Below are 18,410 nucleotides of genomic sequence, written 5' to 3'. Positions count from 1 at the left end.
ATTTTATATGGATCCTATTCGTAAATTTGTGACACACTGGAATAAATGTTTGAGTGTTTATGGTGATTTCTTCTTAAACACAAATGCTGTGAAACACTCATCATGGATGCCTTTACATTGTATATAAATGACAGTTAAATAGGACTTGCTTGCAAACGGACTTCAGTTAATCATACCATATATTTTAGGCACATGGATTTTAAATGCAAGATAAGAAGTAAATAAAACACATTAGTAAGAATAAAGTAGACAACTTATAATTATTTTTACGCGTAATATACAAAATACATGACAAATAAATGCGTTATTTAGGAAAATATAGCAAACAGATGGCAGTCTTATTTTACAAGTAAAAACCCACGAACATTTACAATAAATTTTTCAAAGTTATCTCTAAACTTTGCTTTGTTCTGTCTTTCAGTGTTTAATGGAACATTAGCAGTAAGATCATTAAAGGCTTTCACCAGCCTCTGGGCTATCAATGGATCTTGTTGCATTTGTAGCAGATTCTGAACCAATTCTTGATACAAATCCTGAAAAGTAATAAATACGTCATTATATTCGTAAGTACAAAGTGGAATAATTGGGAATAATTCAAAGAGAACAATGGTGAGTCTTTAAAGTTTTCGGCAATTTGAAACAAATTGGCGATGGAATAAGCAATATCTTGAAAATATTAGGTTTCTCTTGAAAGGATAATATAGTTAACTAAGTTATTTATACTGAGCAACGAATGGTAGTAATATTCTTGAAGACCATAGGGAAAAGCAAGGAATGTCATCACCAATAAATGTTGAGAAACAATTCTCCAATACATTTAACAGAAAATGTCCAAAAATGAAACATATACTAATCGATAGACCTTCTTGAGCTTACCACAATGATATGTGTGAATGCAAAATCTCATTAGTAATTTTCGAAAGGAAAGAAAAAAAAAAAAAAAAAAGAGAGAGAAAAACTAATTTCCTTGTAAACTATAAACATTAATGTTATACGAAAATCAACTATGCCAATATTTTTTTTTATAATACTAAATCGGTAATTGAAAAAGTGAAACTGGTACTTTAAATTCTTCATTATAACATTAGCAAGATGACAATCATGGTATGGTTAATAAGATGTAGCTTACAGTTATCATTAACTCTCAAATATTAATTTAAAATTAATATATATATATATATATATATATATAGTCGTTGATGGATCGAGCTGAACAAAATTTTATGGATGAGAGTATATTTTCATTCGTATATTTCAAGAAAATAATAATAATAAACGAACTTCTATAGTGCTAAAAAGTATGTCGTTTGGTGTCAACAATAATTGGCCGTTTCATGTTGCTGGAAGAAATTGCTATTTACTGTATATTGTATACGTGGCACAATTAATGGGTGAGAATTTGCCAATTGTACTTATTGTTGTCTGTCTTTTACTAACGATGATACAAATGCTCCTTCACACACAAACTACGGAACAGTACAGGAAATAATCATCTTTCTGTCACAACAGAAAGATACCTAAAGTGACCATCACATCTCAAAATTAGCTTTTTTTTCCCCACAATTATGTGACATTCCTTGCTTTTCTCCCTGCAGTCTTTTGTTGTAAATTTTTTCATATTAAACTTATATCAACTTCAATTTTATTAAAATACTTGTTGAGAAAAGCAATATTTTTATTATTATTTAGAAAGTAATAGCGTGACATACACTCGTACTCATAAATTAAGGATAATGCGGATACATGGTGAAACAACGGTCTGGTGGACGGTTTTCGGTTGGAAATCACCTCGGGATATGACCATGCAGTGCATTTGACCATTCGGTGCGGTCGTCGCACGGTGGCTCTGGCAGCAGTCCAAATACGCAGAGGTGTATTGGTGCATGTCAGAGTACGGTGCAGCGTGTAAGTGTGCAGATGTTGTCAGACGTACTAATGGTGACTTGGTATTGAAAATGGCTCAAAGAACACATATTGATGACGTTATGAGGGGTAGAATAATAGGGCGACTGGAGGCTGGTCATACACAGCAGGTCGTAGCACGGGCCCTCCGTGTACCACAAAGTGTGATCTCAAGATTATGGCAACGATTCCAGCAGACAGGAAACGTGTCCAGGCGCTACAGTACGGGACGTCCACAGTGTACAATACCACAAGAAGACCGATATCTCACCATCAGTGTCCGCAGACGACCACGGAGTACAGCAGGTAGCCTTGCTCGGGACCTTGCCACAGCCACTGGAACAGTTGTCTCCCGACACACAGTCTACAGACGACTGAACAGACATGGTTTATTCGCTCGGAGACCTGCAAGGTGCATTCCACTGACCCCTGTTCACAGGAGAGCCCGTAAAGCCTGGTGTCAAGAACACACAGTACATGCTCAATGGAACAGTGGTCCCAGGTTATGTTCACGGACGAGTCCAGGTATGGTTTGAATAATCATCCAATCATAATCTCGCCGGGTTATCATCAGGCGTGAACCAGGAACCAGATACCAATCCCATAATGTCCTTGAAAGGGATCTGTATGGAGGTAGTGGTTTGATGGTGTGGGGTGGGATTATGATTGGTTCACGTACACTCCTGCATGTCTTTGACAGAGGAACTGTAACAGGTCAGGTGTATCGGGACGTCATTTTGCATCAGTATGTTCGCCTTTTCAGGGGTGAGGTGGGTCCTACCTTCCTCCTGATGGATGACAACGCATGGCCCCACCGAGCTGCCATCGAGGAGGAGTACCGTGAAACAGAAGATATCAGGCGAATGGAGTGGCCTGCCTGTTCTCCAGACCTAAACCCCATCGATCATGTCTGGGATGCTCTCGGTCGACGTATCGCTGCACGTCTTCAAACCCCTAGGACACTTCAGGAACTCCGACAGGCAATGGTGCAAGAATGGGAGGCTATACCTCAGCAGCTGCTCGACCACCTGATCCAGAGTATGCCAAGCCATTGTGCGGCCTGTGTACATGTGCAGGAAACAGTGGCGTTGTGTAGCACATGTGTTTCTCAACTTATCACCAATACCGTGGATATCACCAATACCGTGGATATCACCAATACCGTGGTATAGATATGTTTCGTTTGTTCGTATGTTGTGTTCACTATGTGCCTATGCTATTAGCGCCAGTTTTGTGTAGTGCCACGTTGTGTAGTACCACAATCTGCAATTATCCTTAATTTTTCAGCATGAGTGTAGTTTCGCGAACTATCCACTTTAGATTCATCAGACACTATCGTATACCCCACATTTAACTTTGATTTATACAAAATATTGAATTCATGCTGTTCTGAAAGAGAGATACACTCTTTAAAAAAACAGAAAATTCATTAACTGTATCCATTATTTTACTAAATCCTTAATCATACATATCAGGTGTTATTAGTTGCACAAATTGTCATTATCATTCAAGTTCATCCAGTGGAAGTTCTTGAAGGAAGTCATGCCAGTAAAAATTAAAATTTTATCACTACATGCTGAAGAAAGAAACTTACCTAATGTTCTAATTACTGTACCCAAGAATTAGAATATTAGCTAAATTTTATTCCTTTATCTTGTAGCGATAAAACTTTAATTTTTGCCGGAATCATTTCCATTAAGTGTTGCCACTAACTTAATGAAAATAAAGATTTGGAGAAGTTATTACTAACAGTAAGTGTAAACGGATGCGAGACAGGGGTTTCCAAATATGACAAGGAATATTAAAGACAATTTAATTTTACTAGGGAGAAAGCTAATCTAGTGCATATCTAGTTCAATACAGAAATGGTCATCGTGCCCGACGAGTGTTTTACTGAAGAATAGTATTTGCACCAAACAATATGGATAAAAAAATTATGTTTTATATCTTTTGTTTACTTAGTTTTCATAAACATGAGGAAAATAACTAGTTAATAGCAAAATAATACATTTAAAATAAAAGGTACGCACCACCGCACTAAACTTTCTCGTTCTCTCTTCTTAAATTGAGTCATATTATGCCGTAATTAATACGAAAACACTTATTTGCGTTAAATAAGATCACTTTGTACCTTGCTCATGATATCAATCACTCTGTAGATACTAAACGATGCCTTCTTCCCGATTGTTTATTAGTTGCAGAGGCATGGATTTTATTCTACTTTTTTAATTTTTTTTATTTTGCTACACTGACATCTTTTGAACTAGAACACTTGTAGAACGCCTTACTTAGTTCTCAACCAAGCAATTCCCTCTGAATTGTTGGTTGTCTACCGATCAAGGACGTGAAAAATTGGAAATATCAATGCACTTTTGTTCGCTGTAATACCTACACCTTTCACTCAATCTCCAATTCCGATTTGCCACCTGCTTAACTTATTATGTTGCAGTCATTTGGAACCACTCTAAATCTACATCTAACATGACAGACGCCAAGACTGTGGATAGTGTTGAGTGCGAATCCACATCTCACCCTACTCATATCACTTATTGGTTAGCCTCAAAACTACATCAGTGCTGGCTGATACATATAAATTACACATTCGAGATTTTTGGAACAGTTTGGATATAATCTTACTTTCGTTTCGCTGACTCTAATTGCCTATCATCAATGTGTTTCTTTCGTATCCCTTTTCAAAATCCAGTTTCCTGTGGAATGCAACTTTTACCACGATTTAATACATTGTTAATTCGTCTATCGGAAACGCAAAACCCTTTCACTCTGTAATGTATCCTTAGTTTGACTGCAGGAGCATATGGTCTCAGAAAGAGAACAAATGTACCCCTCCTAGAAAAATATAATTTTTGGCGAAATGTTCGCACGGACGTCGCTTGTAAACTGATAAACTGTGCTACTTAAACCCGTGTAACTCCGGCAAGCAATAAGCTGCAATTTCGCTCTGAACATTACTACTAGACGGCACTGAAAATACATACGTATATATAATTATTTCTTTCTTCTCAAAGCCAGAAATGGCAACACCACTCGCTACACTTACTAACTTATCTTTACCGAAATTTTACAAAGTCTGGCTCGACATTATAGGAAAGTGACTTAAGAGACTTACGTAAATCCAAGCGGATAAAAAGAACAAAATTCCTATTACTTACCTTGTAACAACATATGAGGACGTACAATGCAGTACTAGCGTTAAACAGCAGATCTGAATTAATTTGTTGAGACAGCAGAAGATCTAGGAAGACCTAATAAAAAGAAGTAAGAGTCGGATTTTATCTACAATATTATTTAAACATTGCATATGACAAATATTTCAAAACTTCTTTTGAGAAGCAGAAACATTATTAATGTGATATAAAAGTACCGTACATCAACTACATTATATATATATAAAACACAATCAGGGCCGGATTTAGGGGGGTGCAAAGGTGCACGTGCACTTTAAGGGAAGTTTTGCAAAACCAGTAGTTTAAGCCAATTTTCTAAAAGTTGAAATAAAAGGATTCACCGAGAACAGACACTTAGCTTTTCCAGGTCATTTCCTAATTCACACCAAAGATGCCTAAAGGCATTTAGAAAATTCCAATTCAATTCAAATTTACTGGTAGTTATTGGTGCACCCCCCTCACCTGGATCCGACCCTGTACACAATATAATTTACCAGTAACACGTGAACAATTTCTCGTAATACTCCACTCCTGAATGTACGACAATTTCTATGCAAGTTCCATCACTAAATGTCTCAATCTCTCATTGAAAGCTTATACTGTTTACATCATGCTGTAAGGAGTTTTCATTTTCTATCACGATTTGCTTTACTTAATTCATGGCGTTTCAAAACCAACTTATTGCTTTCTTCATCCGAACTAAAGTACAATTAATACTGTTTGATAATTACTGGGGAAATTCGAGCTAGACCAGAGGAACGTACAAAATACACACTTTTAAATCAATCAATTACTTCACTTTAGCGCAACATACACTGGAGTATACGACTGGTACGAAAGAAACACAATTTAAGTTTAGTAGCAACAACATGAATAAAGTTTGAAGTCCCGTTCAACACCGAGACTACATGAGCCGAAGACCTACATTCGGGTCTCTCGAGTTGAGTTATTTTGGGTTTAACGTCCTTTCAGCACCAAGACTACTGATTCACGTTGACCCGAGTCAAAGATGCGTACGCTAATCATATAGCCATGATTATTACAGAACACCGATTAGTTAGTCTGAATATTATTTGACCTCTAATGAAAAAACAAGTTGCTTATGAAACACAGTTAGGAATAAATAAAACAAATCGTGTGTGAAAAACCAACAAAGTTCACGTGAAAACTACCATTATGTTTACAATGTAATCATTCTTTATGTTCACCACCTCCCACATTTGTGGAAGTTGTCATACAGTATCAGTGCACTCATATCTGCTAATGATATGGAAGTATCTTCCTATACCAAGAACAATCGCTTCTCGGGGAACTTGCTGTTTCCTATGCAGTAGCTCTTTCGTTTTCCCAAGAACGTCACAATCCCGCGGACTAACTTCAAACGAGATTGGCAGATACTTCAATATTTACCAATGCCAACGGCGAGACACTATAGCGTCAGAAGTGTCATTCGACACACTGAAATGCAAGACGATAGAAGTTACTGCCAACAGATGTCATCGCCTTCTCTTAAGTAATACACAAAGGTGGAATACCAGAAAATGACATTAGTATGCAGTATTTACTATCTATCGTTCAGGTATTGCATACACAGTATACCACCATAGGCACCATTATACAGCCCAGTGACCACCGCCTTGTGCACAACCAACTTTCTTTAGACAAGGAGATCTGGGCTGCTTCCATACAGTTGACTGCCATTTCGAGTCTGGTAAGTAGAAGAGAAAGCCTCAGATTTCATCTCTAATGATGACTGTTTCTAGAAATTCTTCATCTTTCCTCTGGTACCGTTCCAGTAAGTACTGTGCAAAGACACAATGGTGCCACTATTGCACCTCAGACATTTCATGAGTATTCAACGTGCTGCGATTTACTGATATCCAAGAATGTCCTGCAGAATATGGAGCACAGTTTTATACAATATATTTGCGTCGGTGGCTAAGTCAAGCATAGCTCATCAGCTATTAATATCTTTGCTGCGCACTGATCAAATGATGGTCCATGTATACTTAGTTTCCTTCTATTGAGTTAAATTAATTATTTTCTGGTATCAATTAAAACTTCAGTACTATGTCTCTAACAATATAATTTATTCACTTGCAATAACATTGTTGAAACTTAGCAGAAGAATTATATTATGATTGTTAAGAGCAACAAATTTCATGCTCAATTCTAACAAATGCTTAATGATAATATTGGAAGCATATTGAATCGTTGAGAGAGCCCACTTTTAAGGGAACTTTAAAATAAAAATAAATTGTATACGATGATTCACTATCATCATCCTCGGTGCGGTATGAAAAAAAAAAAAAAAAAATACCGCTGCTTAATGAACTATAAGATGAAATTTGAATCTCATTTCTAGAAAATGAATAATTATCTACAGAAGGATATGTATACAAAATACAGAACATATATATTGTTGGTATACGTAACCAGTATTTCCGATTTTAGTGAGTATACTTCATACTTGTACAAGTTTGATCACACACATGAAGTTTTTCATACACTACACCGAGGATGACGGTAGTAGATAATCGAAATCGTATGCATTTTATTTTAATTTAAAGGTCATTTAAAGGTAAGACTTTTTAATTCTAACAAAACACGTCCAAAACATTAAATTATATTCTTTAACAAATTTCTGTCCCAAACCACTTAAAAAAAACTGACGATAATGCCCTTATCTTTTTCGAGTAACTATCATTCATATAATTTTTTTTTTTTTTTTTTTTCGCTTTCCACCAAATTTATACTTACATTGAGAATTTAGACACTGAACGCGTTGGGTACGCAAATTATGTAAAAATGTCATATTTCTTCCTAGTGCTGCTCTGATAATAATGTGATGATATGCGGTGGGTCCCTACCATATTCATCTGATCATTGTATTAGTAAACTGTAGATGCCTTCTTATTTAGAACATCTTGTAAATTCTTTAATTATTTAACAATTAAAATACTATTCAACAATTAAGAAGTATTTGATAATTACTCTCGAGAGTATCAGTCACTGATAGTACAGTCTGCTGGCGAACAAATGAAATGTTCACTAGTAGAACTCTACAGAAAGTTTAAAACGTCTGTAAATTGCCAAATTAAGTACATAATGTTACACTTCTAAAAATAAAGTTATACAATAAGGTAGAATCTTCGAACTACTGAAATGTAACTATGATGGTGGATATATGTATAAGGGTAAGTACATCCAATCACTTCCCATCCAACCACACATCTTTCACTTTTAGCTCGGTCCTCAGCCACATAGATCACATGAATTATTGTGCTTGAGCATCACAATTATTAGATTATTAAGAATACCTATAACGTTTAATTAGATGTTATATGTTAAATGAATAATAATAATAATAATAATAATAATAATAATAATAATAATAATAATAATAATAATAATAATAATAATAATAATAATAATAATAATAATATCTAATTCAACTGTCACAGATGTCACTGGGTTAGTCAAGACACAACAATCCATGCACAGTGAATAGCTGAGTATCGACTTCAAGAAAGGAAGATATGTGACTACATGGCTAACGACTGGGCAGCATAGTGTTAACAGCACCAGCAGCGTAAGCCGAAGACCTAGATTCGATACCTAGCCCAATCTTGCACTTTTCATTCGAACACTTCGTTGAATATCAAGCCACCTATGGTTTGCAACAATGGTGAAATGAAGTTCTGTCAAAGAGTCGTTGAAATTATCAAAATAATTATAATGTCAGAAGAGGTAAAGCCTTAACACAAACGAAACCAGCCTTTTTCTGGCAGGTCTGAAGGGTAACATAATTCAAGGGAAGAACAGGTCGGTCTTTCTTGTGTCTCCTGGTGTAATGGCAAGTGACTAATTCTTTATAACGGTAGCCACATTCGACTCTCTGAGTCCACATGTGGCCTATTAAAAAAAAAAAATCAACAATTTTATCGCAGGTAAGAAAAATTCTGTAATTCCACAATAAGCTTCTTTCACAATGAGAACTACTTCTATTCCGAACATGGATTTACTCTTCATTTATATTTCTCTCTTGTTTTGGTAATGTCACAATTTTAAGAAATAAATTAATCCATAAATTAACTAACTGTCCCAAAAATACAATTTACTCGATTTATGATTAAGGATCACTCTGAATAAAAGTCGTAGCTTTTAGCAGATTTTTGGGAAAATGTATTTGCTCACTCGCGATTGGGTAAAATAATCTCAGGATTCATCCTGTGTAAATACTCGTGACGACCGAACTAAACAGAATCAAATTCTCAATACGAATCATTCTGTAACTAATGATTTAAGGAGGTTTAAGCAACAGAAACGACTTAACTTCTCTGGAATCAAACACGGAACGATCAGAAGAAAACGAACGTACCAACAACTATTTGGACCTTCCAGTTAGAACGACAATTCTGGTTGCTTCTGATTCAACAGCCACATAAACTGAAGAGTGAAACACTCCACTCTCTCAACTACGTTAACACAAAACGTGCTAACATTTATTCTGAGCCAGCTGTTAGAAACCTGAACTCCAACTATGTGGGCTTTGTGGTGAATGCGGGTGCGTGGGTTCTCTCAGAGTTCTCCTGTTTCCTCCCACTTTCATCATTCCACCATTATTATCCGACTTAATATCATCACCTCCTTTAGACTTGGAGCATAATCGTGAAAAAAAGAAAAACCGAAGAAGACAATAAATTTACAATAACATTTTAATAAGAGGTGTGTTCAAAAGTTTCGAGCCGAGAATGCTGTATTTGGTTAAAAGTGTCAATTAGATACTGACTCCTTGATCCGCGATATGCTCGTGGCATCGTCCCGAAACACTTGTTTTTGGAACCTGAGAATCGTCTCTACTGGGTATCCTCAAGCGTTTGGGAAAATTTAATGCAAACTGTGCTCAAGTCGTTCCATTATAAATTGAAAATCTAACAATCGCTCACTACACGTTCGCCCTTACAGGATGACTGCTCGTGACTGATGCTTTCTGCACGTAAGCAAAAATTGACACATGCATATAAATGTCTACCGACGAACGGCTCCCGTACTTCATTTGTTTACGCCGGGTTTCTCAACCTAAGGGTCGAAAAATGAAATGATTTTTTTAAAGTTTAACGTCCCACGGTTATGCCGGTTAGGCTAAAGGAGATGATGATAATAAGAAATGAGTGAAATGGTGGAATGAAGAAAGTGGGAGGAAACGGGAGAACTCCGAGAAAACCCAGGAGCACGGTGTTTGTCCACCAAAAAGTCCACACGGCGCGAGCTGGGGTCGAACCAGGGACCCCAAGCACCGGAGAACCTTCCCTAGAGGAATCACCAAAGTAATACATGGAAGTCGCGATGGGAGGTGAAAAAAAGATAATAATTAGGATCCAGTAGCGCAACAATATATTTTTAAAGATGCTGAATTTCGTATTAAGATAAACACATTTTCATTTCCATAGTTGTTGTCGAATAAAGCAAAGAATATTAAACAAAATTTTAAACAAATTAAGAATCGTTTAAAAAATAATTGGAATAAATTTGTATAGTTTCAGTGTATAAACAACTGTAAGTGATAAGCAACAATAACCAAAAATACTTATTACAAATCGAACATTACTTACGGGGATCGCTGGCAAGAGATTGTGACATAAAGATAACCAAGAAGTTCTGTCGCTTTTTCACCCACCACCTTCGAACATCGATATGTCAGCTAGGACGTACCTGGAAGATCAAAGATAGTCCCCATCAGCATCGACGACCTTCTGCTAACGTTCTGGAACGGTAGAACATGGTGGGCTGTGAAGCGAAGAAGGTATCAAGTGCATTTTGCACCTCTACTAGAGATTTATCCAAGGAATGGAACAAATAATAATCCGGGGAGTATGGCGGATATAACAGTGTTTTCCATTCAAGGCGTAGAATGGTGTCCTGGGCCATCCTAGCTACGTGGGGCTTTGCGTTGTCCTGTAACAGTAGGACCCCTGTGCGATTCAGAAGTGCTGGCTCCAGTTTTCAGTTTTTCTTGAACACGGCTCAATTGCTGACAGTACACAGTTGTATTGATGCTCTGACCAGCTGGTAGCAGTTCCCGATGCACGATGCCACGAGTAGTCCACCAAACACACAGAAGGGCCTTCTTCTGGTGCAGTGCTGGTTTCGGCTATTTAGGAACTGGTTCTCGGGATGCTAACCAATGATGACGGAGCCGTGGAGCATCTTACAGGACCCACTTCTTATCACATGTTAATACCCTGTCCAGAAAGTTCCTTCCTCAGACGAGACAGGAAAGAAACACAAGTGTCTGCTCGCGTTGCTTTCTGGTCTGGAGTCAAATCATGTGGGACCCATCGACGTAACTTGTAGTGCTTCCCAAGTTTATGGAGGTGCTGCCGAATGGTTTCTCCACTCACACGAAACTGTACTCCCAGTTCCTCCCATGTCTGGCCACTGTTCGCCTCGATTGTTGCCTGCAGATCTTCATTTGGTACATGTGTTGGTCTTCCGGTACGTGCTGCGTCTACAAGTGTTTTGTCACTGTCCCTAAACTTGTTAAACTATCGCTGCACTGTCCGCGTACTCACGACACTCTCACCAAAAGCCTGACATATCTTCCGCCCCGATGCAGCGGCGTTCGACGCTAATTTGAACTCGTACGGCATACACGCCCTTATGACGCTCTGTGGAGGTCCCATGTTCACTTTGTTTTTACGCAGTTCACGGTGTTACTTAATTGCCACAACTAAGTAATATGTTGGATATACCCACACCAACCACTTCAACTTATCTCCATTCGCATTTAACTTACGGTGTGAGGGCCAATTGAACACAGACCTCCACAAAAAGCGACAGAACTTTCTTAGTTACCTTTATAAAAAGGAGTTGAATTGGGAACTACTTGCGCTAGAGTATTGAGAAGGCAATCAGAAGACAATTCTAGAAACTGATCTCATGGAAATGGGTAGGATCAAGCTAAGCAATATCCTTTAATAATGTTTTATTGTAGATAAATCGATAATTTAATTGCTAATTGCCGTATCTAAAATAACACTGAAAGCTTTTATCTCGAAAACACTTCTGATAGGGGATTGAAAATTCTTGCCGTTTATGACAACTGTACATGTTGGCAACGAGCCTGCTTTGCAACTGTGGCGCAAAACAAACACCATAATGTTCGAGGGATCGATCGTCAATGAAACCTTTTTATGTCGATAAACTTGAAGAAGAAAATGTTTTGTTTCGAAAATTGATTTACTTAGTTTCGTGAGCAGATAGAAGACAATGAGGTGTAAGTTAGCTAGAAATATTTTTCATGATGGTTCGCTTTCTGAGGTTTAATGGGGCTCACCTCTACACAGAAACTATTGTTAACTCAAAATATATGAAAACAATGATTGAGCAATTTTTTAACCTACGAACTAATAAAATAATAATAATAATAATAATAATAATAATAATAATAATAATAATAATAATAATAATAATAATAATAATAATAATAATAATAAACATATGAAAAGAACTCGTTAATTAACAAGTAGATTTTATTTTACCTTCAAAAACGGTTTCAGAGCTTCATATACTGGAGTTCCATTTAAGTTCGACGTATAAATATGAGATCCTAACACCACTATAAAGTCACAACACAAAGTTGTAACTTCAGTGCCAAAAGACGATAGTCCAAGTTCTAAAGAGGCTAACAAGTTCTTGAACAAGTCCTCAGGTAACTGACATATTTTTTCGGGATAGATTTCACATACAAATGTGATCATCTTAAAATACTGTATACACAACGAAGGAAATCTCAACAACTCAACGCTCATTAACGGCATTATAACATTAAGTCCATACAAACACACATCAGCAGCAGACATTGCCTGTTCCCCATCTGCACTGCTATCTGCAATACAATCAAAAGTTCTTATTAACAGAGACAAACAGAAAATTTAACACAACACAGAAGAACAAACAGTACAAACTGTGTTCAAAGGAGCCTGCTGTTAATGTAAAAATTGTTGTTCCTTTTTTTAAACATAAATTCACATTACCTAGTACTCTACGAACAACTGAAATAAACTGTGACATCGTACGATTGTGTTAGACTTTTTTTTATTGTATAATAAAAAACTGTGCAAGACAGACCAACAAACAGAAATAATATTATTGATACTTATTTTAAAGAAAAATAAAGTTCGCTTTCTCACTGCTTTTATCTTTCCAATATTTGAATCAGAATTTAAGTACGTAAAATACTTTGATATGATACAAAATGTTTATTTACTACAATCACCATCAGTACTAATGAGAGTCTAACAGTACAGTTACGTTATATGTCAATGCTGCTACAGTACTCCATAAATCATCGATGTAGACGCAATCACGAACCTACCATAAGATTCCCTTCAATACTAATACTAGTTATAATTAAGGGAAAAAGAAAAATTAAAGAAAATGAACAAGTTATCCACAACATCATCGAAATTGTTATTTGCTTACTTTTATTCATGTTTGAACTGTATTCGTATTGTGGAAAAATTAGCTTGTTTTCGCCCCAGGAAATTTATCTCCAATAAACGAATTCTGGAAATTTATTCGTTTCGGGCGCTAATATAAAAGTAAAACGAATTTAACTGCAAAACAAACAAATAAATATAAATTAAATAAATAAATAAATAAATAAACAACATCCGAATGAGAAAAAAAAAGTAAGCGTCAAATGTCATGCAAATGATTTAATGGAAACACAATCTTCTTCAAATAATTGTGAGATCGTGATATCCACTACCTTAAAATGAAGTAAAATCTTTCAGTTTAACATCTCACGATTATACTCCTTAAGGCTGTTGCTACCTCTTTGTCAAGTCGAGTTTTCCCCTATCTAATAACATTGGAACTTTTTTCGAATTTTTCTCAGTAAGCAATGAACAAATCCCTACAAAAATTTGCATGGAGTCAGGTCAATAATAAAGGATTCCTTATATGAGCTTATAATTTTACTAAAAGCCTCCAATTAAGTTATTCATTCCCCTCTTTTTTTTTTCATGTGAAGATTTGCAACAGTGCGATCTCTCTTTCTTCCTGTTTGTGTTAGCAGCGTGCGAGAAATCCGGGCTAGCCATTTAAAACAGGTTTTAAAACTCTGTCCATAACGCATCTGCGGAATGAATGTTTCTAGCCCTGTCGCCTTTTTCAAGGACAGATTTATGGCACTCAGGAAGAGTGGGCGCTCTTTATTTTCTTTGCTGAACCTATTGCTTTTAGTATATTCGTCCAGTCTTATTGGAAGTTTTTGCGGTTACTTTCAAACCTAGCAAGGTGCCTCTTGCATCTCGTGTATTTCGAAGTTTTAGATTTAGTGATTGGTTATACAAATATAAATTAACAGACGGCTGTGATACCAGATCAATCTCCTGTGTGGAATAATAATAATAATAATAATAATAATAATAATAATAATAATAATAATAATAATAATAATAATATTATTATTATTATTATTATTATTATTATTATTATTATTATTATTATTTGGTCTAGGAATTAATTCGTGCGGTTGGTACGCACACATTAAAGCTGTAGTACAAACACAAAATACATAAATACCTTAAGAAAAATATTGTCCATCGCTAGCCACCACTTTCGCCCATCTGTCAGGCAATGTACGGATTCCGTGGCGAAAGAAGTCCTCATCCTTGGAAGCGATCCAGTCAGAGACCCATGTTTCGATATCTTCTGAAGAAGTAAACCGCTGTCCAATCAAATCGTTGTTCATGCAATCGAACAAGTAGTAGTCCGAAGGAGCAACGTCTGGTGAATACGGCGGGTGGGGTAAAACTTCCCATCCGACATTTTCTAAATAGGTTTTGACCGGTTTTGCGACATGTGGGCGAGCGTTATCATGTTGAACAATAAGTTTATCATGTCTGTTCTCCCATTCTGGTCGTGTTCTGGCCAGAGCTTGCTTCAAACGCATTAATTGTCGTCGATAACGTTCTCCATTCATAGTTTCACCCGGTTGCAGCAGCTCATAGTACACCACACCTTTCATATCCCACCATATGCACAGCATAACCTTTGCACAGTGAATATCTCGTTTTGGTTGTGATGGACCTGGTTCACCTAGGCCTTTTTTCGTTTAGGGTTCTCGTAATGGATCCACTTCTCATCACCCGTAATAATTCGATGCAGAAACCCCTTTCTGCTCTGTCGTTGAAGCAGCAATTCGCAAATGGTTTTTCGTCTTTCAACGTCTCTGTCTTTCAATTCATGTGGAACCCAATGTGACATCTTTTGAATCATTCCCATGGCTTTCAAGCGTTTGGAGACTGTTGTTTGATCAACGCCTAATGCTGCTGCAAGTTGTTCCTGCGTTTGACACGAATCCTGCTCGAGCAATGCTGTCAATTCTTCGTCTTGAAATTTTTTTGGCTGTCCAGCTCGCTCTTGGTCTGCCAAGCCGAAATTACCACTTCTAAACCGTGCAAACCACTTCTGACACGTTCGCTCAGCTAGAGCATGGTCGCCATACACTTCCACCAAAATACGATGACTTTCAGTCGCACTTTTCTGCATGTTAAAGTAATGCAGCAGGACACCCCGCAAAAACACTTTATCAGGCACAAATTGCGCCATGTTCACTTAACTACAAACTGGTGTTGTTGACGCTTTAATCCACTGCCCTATACTACGAACGATACGCGATGACAGGGGTTTGCAACACATGTGTGGATACACGGAACTGTGGGACGCTCCGTTCGTTGCGCCATCTCTTGTCCACCCGCACGAATTAATTCCTAGACCAAATATTATTATTATTATTATTATTATTATTATTATTATTATTATTATTATTATTATTATTATTATTATTATTATTGGGAATCCGTGGAACAAGAGCCTGTAAGGAGCAGGGAATCTCGGTGCGGCTTTGACACTAGTAACCTAGTTAAAATGTGAGGTCACCCCATCGGTTCTCCCTTGCCGGTAATGCTCGTTTCCCTGCCGCCTTTAGCGTGGGAGATCCTTATTCGATTCCCGGCGGGAGCTCATGTGGTTCGGAATCCACGTTAATCAGTAGTTTCGTTTCATATAGCCTCGCTGCTGAAAGGGACGTTAAAATCAATTCATTGTTTCCGTGCCGACACCAGCTGGGTTGTCACATTGAATGCACTAGCGCTCTTTCACTTTTGTAACCTCACGGAAACAGGTAAACCAGTTAAGGTAGCATTTTGGACTAATAATTATAATTATAATATGTATCGCTTTAACAATTTTGAATACTATTATAGAATTTTTATCCTAAATAGTAATAATTTTTTTTTTTTACCACATGCGAAGAAAATTTAGAAATAAACCTTCTTTTGTTATACAAATTTGTTCTTACCGTGAATGCTATCGAATTCTATTCCTAGTGATGACAAATTTTTCGGTATTGATTCAGTATCGCGAATCAATTGGGAAATTGAGGAACTGACCACACATTACCCTTCTTACAGAGCGCATTTGTAGGAGAAAGTGAACTGTAGTATCAGGGATTCTTTTATTACACAAGAAAGACATCTATACATAATGAAATAGGTACTTTTAATGTAGATACAAATATCATTTTCTATTATTATAACTTTTCGAAATATGAATAGGAATTTATTTCTTGGTTACAGGATATAGTGTAACCTGATAATAATAACCTTGAAACTTACGCATTCTACACATGGAATATTTATTTCCAAACGGTGGAAGTGAAATTTTATATATGGCTACAACACATACAGTATTATACAAATAGTACAACATATATTATTAACAGAATAATTTTAATTTTATACATTATCTTTTGATGCTTCATTTTAAAATACAGGCCTTACTTTTTATTGAAGTACACCCGTTTGTCAATGTCATACTTATTCAACTAAAACATTTTCGCATGAGTATAAAAATATGTGATGGAATACTGTTTCATCAAGCTATCACATTAATTAAATTCGAGTCGAGACAAAAAATATACAAGTTAAAATATACACACACATCAGGGAGAACATTATGACTATCTACCTAATTGTCAGTATGTCCACCTTTGGCACGGATAACAACGGCGACACGTCTTGGTATGGACGCAATGATCCTTGGTAGATCGCTGGAGAGAGTTGGTACCACATATGCACACAGGTCACCTGATTCCCGTAAATTCCGGGAAAGGGGCGATGCGCTCAGACGTCACGTTCAATCACATCCCAGATGTGTTCGATTGGGTTCAGATCTGGCGAGTTGGGCGGCTAGCACATCACTTGGAATTTATTTTTGGGAGAATTAGTTTTAATGAGCAGCTTTTCCCTCTTTCTACCTTTGATTTATTGACCTTTGAAAACAACAGTAATAGATGTTCTTCTCGTACAAGGTTTTTAAGAGATGAAGAAAATATTATACCGTGTGCCCAATATAAACGTAAATAGGAGCCCAAAGGTAAGGAACACCCGAAAATGAGACTGCTTCAATGCGGCCGAATTCCAAGATAGATAGATAATCAATTTACACGGTAGCATGTAATGCATGTCTTGATCAATGAGAAAATGAAACTTCTACAAAACTAAGGTCAAGTTGGGCAAATGGCCAATTTTAGGGTTACCATATTCTGAAATGTCAAAATGTGAGCATACTTCTACGTGTACTCCCCTTCTTACCTGAGTAATATGCGGAAAGCTTATACTAAACACAATAGTAAGAAGTAGAGTCCCGGTGTGATTAGATTTAGCCATGTTCAAGACAACGAAACAATTTGATCAGGAAATGTATGTGGATGGAAATTTTAACTCTCAAAATGCGGACATATCTGTAAAAATGCTAATGTATGGTAACCTTACCCAACGTACTTAGAGATGTGGGCAAATTAACAGTCTTATTTCTGTAATATGAAATCTGTGGTAGTTTCCATTAAGTTTCTTGGAGTTTAATTAGTATAAAAGTGCGGAACATTTTTTTTTTTTTTTTTTTAAATAGTATACGAAATTGTGACTATAACTGCAAAGGCAGTTATTTATACATATGCAGTAATTTATATTATGCATGAAATATGATAATAATGCATTTGAAATTTGTTTCAGGTGGAAAGAAAAGACAAAGAACAGTTATCGGATACAGATATAGTGATTATACATAAAAATCTGCTCCTAGAAACGCTTTAGTAAATAACGTTGTTCAATACAGATTTTCTAATGGAGTTATGAATAACCATTTTTAGACAATTTTAGAGTGCTAAACACGAAAATAGCACTGAAAAAGCGAGATTAGTTTTTGTTTTGAATTGTCGCGGAGAAAAGGGTGAATCTAAAAATTACA

General features: G+C 36.5%; 1 protein-coding gene across 1 annotated transcript in view; it reads right to left on the bottom strand.

Moving 5' to 3' along the window:
• Positions 1 to 235: 235 nt before the first annotated feature.
• Positions 236 to 18,410, bottom strand: part of LOC145693182 (exportin-4-like) — a 102,083-nt gene continuing 83,908 nt past the window's right edge. The window contains exons 20-22 of the mRNA XM_081768954.1: positions 12,632 to 12,978; positions 5,073 to 5,165; positions 236 to 533 (exon numbers count right to left, since the gene is read on the bottom strand). Of these exons, the coding sequence (XP_081625080.1) occupies positions 339 to 533; positions 5,073 to 5,165; positions 12,632 to 12,978 (635 nt within the window). The 3' untranslated portion in view covers positions 236 to 338. The remainder of the gene's footprint in view (positions 534 to 5,072; positions 5,166 to 12,631; positions 12,979 to 18,410) is intronic.

The sequence above is a fragment of the Thermobia domestica genome, chromosome 1 (assembly GCF_964235325.1).
Source record: "Thermobia domestica chromosome 1, izTheDome1.hap1.1, whole genome shotgun sequence".
In the NCBI taxonomy this organism is placed as follows: Eukaryota; Metazoa; Arthropoda; class Insecta; order Zygentoma; family Lepismatidae; genus Thermobia; species Thermobia domestica.
This window is presented reverse-complemented; position numbering and strand designations above follow the sequence as displayed.